General features: G+C 48.3%; 1 protein-coding gene and 1 long non-coding RNA gene across 19 annotated transcripts in view; both read left to right on the top strand.

The window, feature by feature from the left end:
* Nucleotides 1-11,483, top strand: part of LOC125704663 (catenin delta-1-like) — a 35,109-nt gene extending 23,626 nt beyond the window's left edge. For 14 of the 18 annotated variants that reach the window (XM_048970560.1, XM_048970563.1, XM_048970575.1 and 11 more), the window contains 19 exons: nt 1,245-1,316; nt 1,533-1,658; nt 1,780-2,060; nt 2,147-2,428; nt 2,512-2,764; nt 3,061-3,283; nt 3,392-3,590; nt 3,809-3,926; nt 4,109-4,268; nt 4,683-4,700; nt 5,089-5,157; nt 5,576-5,703; nt 5,919-6,069; nt 7,091-7,286; nt 7,507-7,700; nt 7,986-8,042; nt 8,154-8,236; nt 8,578-8,678; nt 8,960-11,483. In XM_048970560.1, the coding sequence (XP_048826517.1) occupies nt 1,245-1,316; nt 1,533-1,658; nt 1,780-2,060; nt 2,147-2,428; nt 2,512-2,764; nt 3,061-3,283; nt 3,392-3,590; nt 3,809-3,926; nt 4,109-4,268; nt 4,683-4,700; nt 5,089-5,157; nt 5,576-5,703; nt 5,919-6,069; nt 7,091-7,286; nt 7,507-7,700; nt 7,986-8,042; nt 8,154-8,236; nt 8,578-8,637 (2,670 nt within the window). In that variant the 3' untranslated portion in view covers nt 8,638-8,678; nt 8,960-11,483. The remainder of the gene's footprint in view (nt 1-1,244; nt 1,317-1,532; nt 1,659-1,779; nt 2,061-2,146; nt 2,429-2,511; nt 2,765-3,060; nt 3,284-3,391; nt 3,591-3,808; nt 3,927-4,108; nt 4,269-4,682; nt 4,701-5,088; nt 5,158-5,575; nt 5,704-5,918; nt 6,070-7,090; nt 7,287-7,506; nt 7,701-7,985; nt 8,043-8,153; nt 8,237-8,577; nt 8,679-8,959) is intronic. The other 4 variants (XM_048970561.1, XM_048970565.1, XM_048970577.1 and 1 more) reach the window with 3 other exon arrangements.
* A 693-nt stretch (nt 11,484-12,176) lies between these two features.
* On the top strand, nt 12,177-13,927 carry LOC125704725 (uncharacterized). Its single transcript, XR_007381218.1, has 2 exons — nt 12,177-12,663; nt 12,845-13,927. It is a non-coding gene; the product is annotated as an uncharacterized LOC125704725 (long non-coding RNA).
* Nucleotides 13,928-14,301: the final 374 nt, after the last annotated feature.

The raw sequence follows: 14,301 nt of genomic DNA, 5'->3' as shown, positions 1-14,301 counted from the left end.
ATCTTTCCAGAGCTGGTATCCGGGCTCAGGGAGCCACAATGCAGGACCACTAATGCATAGCTCTATGCCGAAGCCTTGTTTTCACCTTCCTGGTCCCTCAGTCTTTCAGACCTTCTTTCTTCCTTCCCACCCATGTATTTGTAATTACACAGGTCACATGTTTTTTCCCGCATGCGCGACTCCCTTTTGAATGACAATTCTGTGGATAGTTATGGAAGTGGATAGTGTCGAATCTTTAATAAACGCCCACCTTTATGCATGTTTCTCTATGTAGAACTTCTAAAGTGTAAGGTTCCGAATGCATGCAAACAAACACAAAAACAACCGTAACTCCATAATGCTGTCATTTCCGAAAGGCACCGTTCCATCCCCCATCTCCGAGAAATCATTCTAGCAAAAGTCTTTTTTCATATAAAATCTGATGGTAAAATGTTTTCCTTTCAGCTGCCAGCTGTAATCCCCTGTATGGTGTTAAAATATATATTAACAACCAAATGCCTTGCTTTAGCAACACATTCAGGTCCATTTCAAAGTGCACATGCTATTACGCTGCATTATAATTATCTATCGAATACTAGTCGGTTAAGGTGAAGCACTTGTATATATTGAAAGACCAATAGTAATTTGACTCTGTTCACCACTAGGCTGCACCCTCCCCTCAAAGTGGCGTTAACTTATGGAAGGAGGGGGTTGTATCAGAGAAAGATGATCTATTAAATATTTGGTCAATATTCCCTACATCCCTTAGTGGTCAGGGTTGGTAGTATGTTATTTTAATGGTGACAAATTGCCCCATCTTTGATGGGACAATCTGCCGCATATTTTTTTGTTACTTATTAGCCTCATGGTGCAAATATACAGGGAAACTTTCTCCTCATTGAAAGTTTTGAACGGCAAGAGCGTGTGCAAGCTAAACATTTTCGGTGAAGCTATGTGATCACACTACATTTAAATCCCATCCTCCAGATTTACGCTGTCCTAATGCAGACTGCAGGTGAAGTCTTTGGGTGCTGAAATGCATGAACGTGTGAAAGGGACTGGCAGGCCAGTGACGTCTCTTACGTCTGTGGCAGCCCCTTGTGTGAGCATTTTCACGAACAATCAACTTGCTGAGTGTGATGTCGGTTTCAGCTGGAATTAGCATCGGGGAACATGCTGTGTCCCTGCCTTCACGACTGACCTCTCTCTCTCTCTCCCTCTCTCCCTTTCCCTCCCTCCCCTCTCGCTCACTTGCTCTCACACAGAACGGTCGTGTAGCTGGTGATGTGGACATAGACAGACTCAAACTGAGTGAAGGATACATTAACGGGACACAGGTAACTTTGCTATTCATTGGAGATTTTTAAAGTCACGTGGCCAATCCTCCCTTCTGAGTTTTGAAACGCACCTGTGGAGAGTCGCTTTCGGATTAACGATATTAAGGATGACCAGTTAGCATTTTCTGCAGCGCAAGGCAGTTGGTGCTGGGTGCGTTGTTCGACGCTCGCGCTGTACCCGTTTCCATAATTACATTCTGCGGATCTCTGTTTCAGTACAGGATGCTGGACCCTGGCCACGTCCTTGAGACTTACACTGTGGAAGAGGACCCACAACAGTCCCCGTCGGTCGTCTCAGTGGAGACCAGTGACGATGGAACCACCCGCCGCACAGAGACAACGGTATAGGGATAATTCATGGGCTGGAAATACCTCTTTGCTGATGCGGATATTTAAGTATGTAGCGTACTGTCCGTTCTGTGCTAACCTACCCCTTCTGTCTGTCCCTGCTGAATTCTCTCAGATGAAGAAAGTTGTGAAGACGGTCACCACACGCACTGTCCTCCCGTCTATGTCTGACACCATGTCGCTCGACGGAGGCGGATCTTTGTCCGGCGGCGGCGGTTATGTGGGCACCCTGGACCGCGTCTACAGGCAGGGTCCGGGCGGGGACTACCCGACGGCCACCGTCCCCAGGAATTACCACTATGGACCCACAGGGGGCTACGACAGTTACATGCCTGCTCCTCACCCGGAGAGCTACGTGAGTCTGAGCAGAGGGGCGCGCCTGGACGAGCGCTACAGGTGAGCATCCTTGCGTGTTTTTTTTCCCCGCGCCAGTATGAAGCGTGTTGTTATATGCCACGATAATGGTGCGTGTCTGCTGGTAGGCCGGTGGATGGATACAGGACCCTGGACTCGGGATACCGTGCACCCAGCCGACAACAGATGGACCCTTACGGAGCGCAGCCCCAGGTGAGGATAGGGAGCGCCATGGAGCTGTCATCCATGCCCCGATACATGCCTGAACCCTATGGCCCGGAGGACGATCAGAGGAGCCTGGGCTACGATGACATGGAGTACAGTATGGGCCCCCCACCTGTTTACCCCGCCTATGGGACCGTGCCCAGGCTAGGCCCAGGTGGAGGTGGCGTGGATCGCCGTAGGCTCAGGTGAGTGTGGGAGTTCTGGGAGCACTTTTTTTTTTTTTGCCCCTAGAATCTCTGAGCGCTAATGAACTGATGTGTTTTTGTAGGAGTTGTGAGGGCACCCTGGATGGTGACATGGGGGGACCAGGGGTGGACCCCTACTGCTGGCCCCCGCAGATGGCGCAGATGGACAGGGGCAGCATGGCCTCCCTGGACAGCACCCTGCGCAAGGGCGACGTGTCCACGGCCTGGAGGCAGCCCGAGCTCCCCGAGGTCATCGCTATGCTCAACTACCGCCTGGACCCGGTCAAGAGCAATGCTGCCGCGTTCCTGCAGCACCTCACCTTCAAGAACGACAAGGTAGTGCAGAGCCGCACCTTCCCGCATGGGGGAATAGCGCACACACACACACACACACAGCACTGCCCCGTAGCGCATGACGAAATAAAGCAGATTTAGTCATCGCGCACCTCACCTTCCAGCATGCCATGTGCATGGACACGCCGCGACAACACCTCTGCCTTCAGAACTGGGCACGGCACATTCCAGAAGCACCAAAAGCCGGCTAAATAAGCCAGTGCCTATTTGACACACATCCCACACGCCCCGTTCTCTTCTACCTGGAAGGTGACCTAACCCGCTGCCTCGCTCCCCAGGTAAAGTCGGACGTGCGTCGCCTGAAGGGTATCCCTGCCCTCGTCTCCCTGCTGGACAACCCAAAGAAGGAGGTGCATCACGCTGCCTGCGGAGCTCTGAAGAACATCTCCTATGGCCGGGACCCCGACAACAAGATCGCCATCAAAAACTGCGACGGGGTACCGGCCCTGGTCAGGCTGCTGAGGAAAACCAGGGACCAGGACCTCACAGACACTATCACTGGTACCATCTGACGCTGTGTTGGATCAGGGTGTTGGAGGCCGTCACTGGTACTATGGCTTTGTAAGCAGCGCGAGTCTCCAACGTGCCGTCTGCACTCGGTTTCTGCAGGAACCCTGTGGAACCTGTCGTCTCATGACTCTGTCAAGATGGAGATCGTAGATCACGCTCTGCACGCCCTGTCGGACGAGGTGATGGTGCCCCACTCCGGCTGGGAGAGTGGCACGGGGGGGAAGACGGTCGACGACAGCTGTAAGCCCCGGCACCTGGAGTGGGAGACCGCTCTGACCAACACAGCAGGCTGCCTCAGGTATGAGGGCGCGGCCTGTGAGGCGCAGGGCAGAGGCTGTGCCCCCGATACAGTGGTAGGGGGCTGAGATCTGTTAGCCTCTGATGTTAAAAGTAAGCAGTTCGTATAAAAATGTGATTTGAGAAAGTGGCTGTACAAGGGCCATTAGTGGTGCCATTAATTATCCCATTAATGCTATAATGGCAACACTTTCCGTGACGACCCGATTTCGTCCCCAGAAACGTGAGCTCGGAGCGCAGTGAGGCGCGACGAAAGCTCCGGGAATGCAGCGGATTGGTCGACTCCATCATGTACATCGTCCAGTCGCAGATCGACCGCAAGGACGTCGACAACAAGGTAAATGGAGCTGACCGTGGCCACTTAGTCCAGGTGTCGCTCCTCGCTTTGTTTGGACCCAGCGCTCGCCCCATCTGTCTGAACCGGGTCGCCATGCTCGTGGCTAAGCTAACATGCTTGCCGCCGGACAGCAGTTACCCCCCTCCCCCTGACGGCCTCCTCCTATCCATCTGTCTCTGCAGCTTATAGAGAACAGCGTCTGTCTGCTGAGGAACCTCTCCTATCAGGTCCACCGTGAGGTGCCTGGGTGCGAGCGCTACCTGGATTCCACGCCCCAGAACCAGGCTAACGCCCCCGGCTCTGCACATAAGGCCAGCTGTTTTGGATCACGCAAGGGCAAAGGTCAGTGTGGCTTTTCCTTGCTAGAGCGTTCAAATACGCACGGAAGGAAGGCCCTCTGTGTCGATTTGACATGTGATCATCTGTTCAATTATAAAGGAAGCATGAACTGATCCCGACTGAAGTTACCGGTGCTTTATAATTAATTGTCGCTTTTTAAGAGCACATATAGGTATGAGCTGATGTATAGATAAGGATGTCCTGGAATGTGCGGTGATTGCTGTCTAGCCTCGTCTGCTTCCCTTCCATGGGTCCACGTCACTGCTGCCTTTCTGGGGGTGTTTGTCAGCTTTCGCCTTTGTCTGGTGTTTGCTTTTTGGTGGGCGGGACGCTATCTCTGTTTCTCATGCTGCCATTGTTTCTCTCCCCCCCCAAATGCTGCGCCTTCTCCCCCTCTCTCCTCTTCCCTCTGAATAGATGAGTGGTTTTCCAAAGGTAAGATGCTTCTCCTTAACCCGTTCTGCGGCTGCTGCCTCGGCAGGCTTAATTAACACTGACCAGTTAAGCAGTTGAGGCCTGACTAGCGTTATGTAACAGGCTTAAACAGCAGCGGAAATCCTGTTTGATAGCAGTTATCCAATCGGACGCCACTAAGAATGGAATTCCTGCCGATAAAACTCTCATTTGGAAAGAGGCCTTCGCCTGGCGTGCTTCTGTGGGTAGTTTAATTGAAAGCCAGATAGAAAAAAAAATGAAACGGGTCAAGAGAGATGATTGTAGCCTTTTTCTGTGCTAGTTGCTGATAGCCTACTTCCAATAGCGTTTCTTAGTATGCTGTGTTCTCCTGGTCACGCTCTCTCCACCATTTTGTGTCTTGAACCAGGAAAGAAAGATGCAGATGACTCTGCTGCGGACTTAATTGACATTCCAAAGAGAAGCACTCCAGCCAAAGGTAACCGTGACGTCCCGCCTGCGTGTCCGCTAGCCGGCCAGAATCTCTCAGGAATTCTGCCGCAAAGGTGACTCTTCTAGCGAGATGGGTCACGTGCGCGCCTGCCGCTGTGCGACTTCGCGTGGGTAAAATGGCCCTTGGCAGGCAGGGCTGTGAAACGGAGGAGCACTCCCCCGCTTCCGGTCCACTTCCTGTCCCCTTCAGGGGCATCGCACTCGGCCGAGGATAAATCAGATACAACTTAATACAGTAGGAAAATTGGGGAACTTTCCGGCAGGTCACACCTTTAATTGGAAGCGGTGTGAAAAGTGTGCGACAACATGCCTGTTTATCACGCGTTCTCAGCGTCTGCGGTTTCCTTGCTTAGCTGGTAGCCTGACTGATATCGTACCACAACCCCCCCCAAACCTGTCCACAGGCTACGAGCTGCTGTTCCAGCCAGAGGTGGTACGGATTTATACATCCCTGCTGAAGGAGAGCAAGAACCCGTCTGTGCTGGAGGCGGCCGCAGGAGCCATTCAGAACCTTTGCGCTGGCCGGTGGACTGTGAGTCCCCCTCCCCCTACTCTCACGGGTGTGGTGTGCAGTGCACAGCTCACATTCTCATCCAGGACAGTGACTCTGCCCCTGGGTGTACACCTAAATACAAAAGGACCCGATTCCTGTTTGTGCCCCTTTTTCATGTATCGCACTACTTCTGTTGCCGTGATATCAGGTCTGATTGCTATATGGTTACTGTGGCTGTTTATCGCCCTCTGCAGTACGGGAGGTATGTGCGGGCCATGGTGCGCCAGGAGAAGGGCCTGCCCATGATGGCGGAGCTGCTGGCGCATGGGAATGACCGTGTGGTGAGGGCCATGTCTGGAGCCTTGAGGAACCTCGCCATCGACGGCAGGAACAGGGACCTCCTGGGTGAGCCGGTGTTTGCGTCTCTCTTCTCTGGGTTTTCCTACGTTACTGAGGGGAATTAGAGGAATCATAACCATATTAGTCAAACTTTGGGGCAGGTCGAACCAGGGCTGCATGAACTTACCTGGGGGCCCTGGGCTGACATCGTCTTGGACACAAAGGTGTTGCCTATTTATCTAGCCGTTCCAATTTTCTCGAGGCAGGGCGAGGCCCCGATGTTTAGAGGCCCTGTGCTGTACCTCAGGATGGCCTTATCCGCACCTTAGTCTCACTGCCGTAACCTCCCTATATCACTGGCGGTATTTACACACGGTAAAAAAAAATAACGTTACGAAAGCAAGTGTGTCTGTGTTAAGACTGATTTGTATTTCATTCTATTGCCCTTTCTCTGTAAACACTCTGACGCGAGAGAGTTAGTTGCAAGGTATCCTGACAATGATATGGCTCTGAAACACTGCAACTGCACTGGCACATGTGTGTGAGATGAAATTATGACAAAGTTTTTGTCCATTTCAAGATTATTATTAACGAAAAATAAAACTGAGAACCTGAAATAAGAGATGGGGGGGAAAAACTACAACTAAATAAACTCCTTCTGGGACTACTGTATCATTCTTTTCGTTAACATTTAAAGAACTCTTTTTCCAACGCAATCATCTGCTGGTGTTTCCCGTTGATAACACCGGGAACATGTTTTACCCACTTTGAGGATGTCATTGCATAAGGAGTATTGTGTATATGGAGTATATGGTTATTGTGTATTCATGTGTGATTCTCCAAAGGTCTGCCACACAGTGTGTTGGTCTATTCCTAGAAGTATTACTAGAACTTGAAACTAAAATATGGAATAACTCAATGGAAGTGTATCTTTAAAATAAACCACAGTGGAAAACCTAGCTGATTTAAAATGGGGGGAAAAAAATATGAAAATGAAAAACTATGGAAACTGTAGTGACAGTTAGAAGCATGAAAACTGCAAGAAGCCCACAGCCTAATCCCTGATGTCCCCCCCCCCCCCCCCCAGGGAAGCATGCTGTGCCCCAGCTGGTGGCCAATCTCCCAGGCGGGGGCCAGCAGCAGCCGGCACGCGCGCTGTCGGAGGAGACCGTGGTGTCTGTGTTGAGCACGCTGGCGGAGGTGCTGGGCTCCAGTGTGGATGCAGCCAAGACGCTGCGCGCCTCACAGGGCATCGAGCGCCTCGTGCTCATCAACAAGGACGGGTGAGGGGGGTGGGGGGGGGGGCATTGCTGACCTGCTAATTTGGCATGGGCGGGGCCACTGGGGCTTTTCACTCGGGTGAAAGCCGATTGGCCTTCGGAATGTCCCCTCCCCTGTCAGTTACCGATTTCAAAATGTGTCATTGGCTGATAAGGTTGGCCCCTCTTATGCCCATCCAACTTTAAAAAGAAAAGGGGTGACCCTATGTTGTTTCTGGTGCAGTAACCGATCAGAGAGGGAGGTGCGTGGAGCTGGGCAGGTGCTCCAGATCGTCTGGGGGCACAAAGAGCTGCGCCGCACGCTGGAGAAGGACGGCTGGAAGAAAACTGACTTCATGGTGAACGCCAACCCCCCCGCCATCAGCAGCCGCAGCAACGGGGGCTATGAGGACAGCACCACTCCCCTCATCGATAGAGGTGAGCTCCTCGCTCGACCTTGTGGTGCCAAACTTTGACCCGTATGGGGTCATGGTTTAGTCATGGTTTGCTGGGTGGTCTTTCTCATTCGGGGTCTGACTCCCAAGTTTGTGTGAACTCTGGGTTTCAGGGGTACGGTGTGAACCCAGTGGCCGTCCCCCCGGCATGTGGCCACTCTGCCCACAGGAATGTTAATTCAGTCATATCCATCAACCGTTTCCTCCTTCAGAAACTCCGTCCATGTACCTTTGAGTAAAGCTTTTTTTTTGTGTCTGCATTTTAAAGGCGGGGAAAAGAAGGACAGAGACCGAGACATGATTCCCCTGAATGACATGGGACCAGGTGAGCTCCTGCCCTCCTCTGTTCCTGCTCGGGGGAGCACAGTCTCTTCCCGTGTGTCTCCCTTACACCGTTCCTGCTGCCTCTGCTTCCTCTAACCACGCCTCCCCGCAGATGCATATTCCACACTGGATCAGAGGGAGAGGCGGCACACCCTGGACAACTCTCTCGACATGGCGGACAGGGACGGCATACCGGTAAGCCTCACTCGCGGTAACGCGCGATGGGAACCCGGCTAGCTCCATGCGTGGAACTGGGATGCCTGCTAACTCTGCTCTGCACACAAACTCACCACCCACATCCAGCTGTCTGCGGTCTTCACCCGGTCAGACAGCAACTCTTCTCAAGGTTGAGTCTGAGCACCGACTGACTCTAATTGCTACCTCCTAACCTGCTAATGAATGTTAGCCGCAGTGGACTTGCTGAACTAACAATTAACCAATCACCGTTTCTCTTACTGATGCTCTTCCTCTTGGCCACACCCCTCTGCCTCCCACCTGTCCCTTCCCACACTTCTGTTTTCTTGTTCCTCTCTCAGGGAGGGAGGTATGGGGACAGAAAGGCCTCGTTGCCTCTGGTCGACTCATACGACGGTTAGCCATAACCCCTTCCCTCTTACCCAGTGCATGTCACAGCATGGTATGTCCATCGAAAGGTCTCATTTGCTGTTGTGTGCATGAGCCGCGCGCGTGTGTGTGTGTTCGTGTGGGCGTGGGTCTCTAAACGTGCTAAACTAGTCTCGTCCGTTCAGTGGTTTATGGTCATGTGTCCAGCTGGTGCATTTAAAACATTTAGCCGTAACCTCTTGTCGTAATTTAACCAGTGGGTCCCGTTGAAGCACTCGTCAGTCGCTGTGTTAAATGTTCAACTTCTTGTGATAACCTGGTCTGATGCTCACCAAACGCTCCTTTTTGCTGCAGAAAAACTGATTGTCTGCATCGCTCGGGGAGAGCGGCCTATTCCCTCCCACTGTTGCTGAGCAAGAATCGACACCCAAAAGGACAACCGGTGGACCCCTTTCCCTGCCCACCCACACATAACATCCTTTGCTTTTTCTCTTCTCACCTTGGGAGCAGCCAGGAACTGCAGGCTGCCTCGGTTGCTCGTCACTGCCCTAGTCTCACTCCTGCTTAGCAGAGTGTCAGCTGGGTAGGTCTCAGCTGCAGTGTCTGTCAGGTTACAACCCCCCAAGATGAATACCGATTGCTAGGGACGTCTTACGGAGTTAAACCCTGACGCGTCATGTGATTTCACCTGTACTCGCATTCCAGTTTTACATTATGACCTAAAAACCAGCTTTCCAAAACCACTTTTTCCACTTTCTCCTTCAGTCTTTAGGGGTTAAAAAAATTCTTGCTTGTCCCTGAGCACCAACTCTACTCATTTGCCTCAGCATGAGGCTGCTCAATTCTTGCTGGTCTCAAAGAAATGCCATTTCTGTTTTTTTTTTTTTTTTTTTTTTTTTTTTTTCCTCCCCCCTCCATAAATAAAAATGAGGTGATTTGTGGGTAGGGAAAGAGGATGGGGGTTTGTCTGTCCAAAGAGAGCTGCAGGAATCTGGTCCACAGCTGTAGTGATCAGACATATAATGTCAATGCCTAATATGCCATGAAAGCAGTTACCTTCTGACAATCACTGCTAATTGCTAATGATGTTAGGTGGACGTGCAGTACCACTGTTTTTCTTTTTAATTGCATGATTACTCCACCTCGCCTGAATTACAATCGATTTTCAGACATTTTGAAAGTGATTTTTTTTTTTTTTTTTTTTTTTTGGTGGACTTCTTAAAGCTCGTTTCTACGTCTCTGTCATGCCTCCGCCATGCGGATGTTGATGTACAGGTTAGTTGTCCATATGTCTGCCAAGCCTTCAAGTCTGCTTCCTCCTGTGTCAGACTGGCTGCCATAGAACCAACACGTTTTGAGTTCATTTAAAAAAAAAAAAAAAAAAAAAAAAAAAAAACAGTGGCATTTTTTTAAAAATCTTTTCGTAAATGCTTCCCCATCAAATAGTTAATATCTCCAGGTGGTTTTCTTTGTTTAAAAAATAAATAAATCAACTTTTGTAATGGAGTTAGTCTTAGCTAGCCAACCTAAATTACTAGCAGAAGTATGGTTTGGTAAGTGTTGGGTTTAATGTACATTCCCCCCCTCCCATAGATTAAAAATATGTATTTGTATACAGTTAATGTAATCTCTTCTGGATTTGTTACATTGTTTTAACAGGGGTCACTGATTATAAAAGGCACAGAGGCTATAGGAGTCTATAGGGAGCTATAGGGAGGATCGCAGTGACTTTTGGTTAGTGGTTGGTTTTCCACTGCGCTCTTTGATGTAGAACGAGTACGAGCTCCTGCTGCTGGTGCTGATGTGTTCGAGTTCTTGTGTTAGGGAACAGGCAGTGCATCTTTAAGAATCCTGAAGTATTGGAGGTGAGGGAGGGCAGTGCAGGAATGTCGTTTTAAAATGGACCAGTTTTGTGTAAACGTATTTCCAACTTTTGCTGTTGTACCTTCTCGGGAGGATCTTTGAACTTTTGGACCTTTTATTAACCCCCCCACCTCCCCAACCCCCGAATTAATTTATTTGTATGTCAAGCTCCGTACAATTATAGCCACTATAACTATCCTTGCCCTTGCACCCGTGTGTACAAGCAAAGGCTCTTGTCTTTGTCTACATGCTTAGAAATGAACACGTGAAGATTGTAGCATTTAAAAGGAATATTGTACAGCTGTGCAAAAGGTCAAGTAACTGCAAGGATGAATTTAACACTAAAGCATATAAATGCTGCACGAAGGTCAGAAAGTGCTATACTTGTAGGATTTACACTACAGAATATAATACTAAGCAGTACTGCACAAATGCTGACTGCAAAACTGTGGAATTGCCTATGTATCAGTCACTAATGAGAGATTGGGGACTTTCGGCAGACTAGTTATAATCCCACTACGTTTTGGGTAGAGAGGAATGGGATTGGGGCAACTTGATTTGTTGCTTTGAAATGTGCTTTGAAATTTAAGGGGACATTTCTCCCCCTCCCCCAAAGCAATGATTTGCGGAGACCAGATTTTTGAATCTAATTTGAGTAAAATGCACATTTAAGTATATATGATTTTTTGTTTTGCATTTTTTTTTTTGTTAATTCATTTACGCATTTTGATACTGTTGATTTTGGGGGCTGTTGGTCTGGGGATTTGGTTTAAGAGCTTATGCAATCTGATTCTGAACATTTTTCAGCTTATTCTTTTTAGACAAAACTGGCAAAAGACAAATCATGTTTTTAATTTTCATCCTGCGTTTCTTTGTTGCGATGCTAATGTAAGTTAAATCATATGGAAACCTTTATCTCTTTGCCTTTGCTCTTAAAGTTGCAGGTTTTTTTTTTCATTAAAATATGTAACTGGCAATACTGTTTTTTATAAAAAATAAAGATCTTTTTCTCAAATGCCAGACTGCTGTGGTGCTTTGCTAGAATGTGTGGAGTGTGGTCAGTATGGAGAGCTATTTTTAGGCTGAATCCTCTTACTTAGCAAGTCCGGTCATTGAAACTGGGCCCCATTGAAACCAGAGCTGGTTGTAGTTCATGGCTGTAAGCTGTCATGTACAGCCATATTATGACCCTAGGCTCCTCCTCACACCTTCTCTCCACAAGTGGAATGGAAGCGAACCTCCTCAATATCCTCTTCTCCAACTGTTACTGTTTACACATTTTTAGTTAAACTATTGCAGGTCTTTAAGTGCCTGATCAAGCCGACCCAGCAGCTGTTTGGGTGTGTTAATCCCAAGGTGTTTTTCGGTATCGTGTTCACTCCATGCTCTTAAACACCAATAAGTAGGCCAGTCATAGAAACCAAAAGTGCAAACGGAAGAAGATGCGGTTCGTCTGAACATGCTGTCTGCGTAAACTGATATAGTCACTCAACTTTTCAGTCATTTGACTTGCAGGTGGTGATGTAGTCCCCCGCTTTGCACCAACATGCCATGTTGAGTTTTCCGGGTCTTCGATGAAGCCCTGTGCTGGACGCGTATCCCCTCCTACTTTATAAATGCCCCCCCCCCCCCCCCTTCTGCCCTGTGCCATGAATGTATATGAATCTCATATAGCTGGTGTGAGATTCTGCACGCACGCAGGTGTTTGAATGCTTCTGTGAACGTTTTAAAAACAGAAACGGAATTGGCACGCCTGCTGTGTCTTCTCCCGCACTGACCCGTAAATGAAATCCTCTGCGCGATCTTCGCAACTTGGAGAGAATACCTTTTAGGTAGCGCTGCCATGTGCTGAGACTTTTGCGGCTTTATCTGGCTGAACATTTAAATTTTCTTTTTAAACACAAAGCACGTCTGTCTGAGCCTGACCCCCCCCTCCCCCTTTCCTGTTTGCTGTCACTGAGTTATGTCTATTTAGGGTCCTCATCTCCTTTTTCCTTCCCTCCCCCAAGTAAGTGCTGGGTCATATTACTCTCTCCCCTTGTCCAGTAATTATGAGGTGTAGAAGCAACAGGCGAGTACACATTTGGATCCTTGTGAACAAGACAACTGACTTCTAAACCATGCATGTGTTGGATGATACATTTCAGGGTGAAGGCAATCTGTGAGAAATTCTGGTGGAGCTCCACTCATGAGTGGTGAGGATTACTGAGACCTGGTTGGGATTCTTGAGTGTGGCTGCTGCTGTGTTTGTGTCTGAGGACCGGTGCTCAACCGGCTCGGAGAGCTGGGGAGAGAATTGTGTCAATACTGGTAAATATCTGTTCTGGAATGGTGAGTGCCATTTAAAACCTATCTCTGCTCTGTGTGTGATGGTAGGTCGTTCTGCATGGACCACCGTGAACTCCAGCTTTAGAAGACCCAAAGACTTACCAAGTTCCCCGGGGATTATAAAGCCATTACGACTCAGCAGTAACAAGTGTTAAGCATGTTAAGTGCAGTAATACATGCATAAATCAAGATTTTTTTTCCCCACGATGGAAAAATAATTTGTTATAGCCAGTTTATCCAAACTGACAAATCTCTTGCCAGTTGCTTTTTTGGGCTAATATGAAGTTAAACTCCTTTCTCTATTGCATTTAATTTTCCATACTCCTCTCAGTGCTGGTCATCTCTTGTCCTGCATGGAGTTGACCTCTTCTTCCTCCCCAACTTCCACTACGGATCTGTGCCCTGATCATGACGGCTCCCCAGAGCACCAGTCACCAGACATTCTCTCACGGCACACATCCCACTCGAAGGACCAGGGTGGGCTGCGGTATGGTTTAGGTGTGGCCTGGGCTCAACTACGTCCTTTTCTGCCATTTTTTTTGATCAGCTGTCTGGTGGTGGCACTCGTCTACCTGCTCCATATCATCATTTACAGTGGCCCCTTCACTGACCCGCTCTTCTTTCAAAAATTTGCCAAGCGCTGGCCCAAACCTCGCCAAGACTGGACCTCCAACTTTGGAAAGACCCCAGCGGAGCAGCTGGGAGACGGCAAAAACATGACTTGATGACACATCACTGAGCCAAACTGAATAGACCTGGATGTCAGTATGAATAATGTCTGAACAAGGCAGCTCTCTGTTGCCACCCCTACTCCTCTCTGTTGTTTTTTTAATCATTTTGAAACTATTCAGTTAAATATTTTTCATTTAGTATACGACTTCAGCTGCATACCTAGAATTTGAAATTGTTTCCAAAAATGTATTAACTGTAATTTTATCGGTTTACTGCAGAGTCGGTACCAACTGAGCTACCAGAAAAGTGCTGTCATGTAAGCGTTGCATATCGAAGAAACTCTTATCTTAATTTTTTTTATTATGGAACAGAAAACGGATATGTAGAAAAATATATGCGTTTTCCTTTATAATTTGAAATATGACAAACTGAAAATGAATAAAAGTAATTAAAAACTTGCGAAGCTTGGATTTTTCCCCCCAATGAACTAAAATTACAGATCTTAAGTATATTCTTCGACTGGTCTTTTATCTAGACAATTCAGAATTGTAACGCTTATTTAATATTGAAAAGTGTGTGAAATGTAAAGAGAAAAGATACTAGTTGGATTAAAAGATGTGGGTATGACGTAGATGTAACTGGCATTATACCATGTGGTGAACCAATTTTAGCAGACAGGCTGTCCATCTCTCAGTTAAGCATTTTTTTCACCAGATGCTTGCATCGCTGCTTTTGGCTGAAATGCACAATTAAAAAAAATAATCGTAGTATTACTCAATTCTGGGGTGAAAAAAAAGGCAGGAAATTGGGAACATAGCGATACCGGCAGCACG

The sequence above is a fragment of the Brienomyrus brachyistius genome, chromosome 12, assembly GCF_023856365.1.
Source record: "Brienomyrus brachyistius isolate T26 chromosome 12, BBRACH_0.4, whole genome shotgun sequence".
NCBI classification, from domain to species: Eukaryota; Metazoa; Chordata; class Actinopteri; order Osteoglossiformes; family Mormyridae; genus Brienomyrus; species Brienomyrus brachyistius.
The sequence above is the reverse complement of the archived record's forward strand: the minus strand, read 5'-3'. Positions and strand labels throughout refer to the sequence as shown.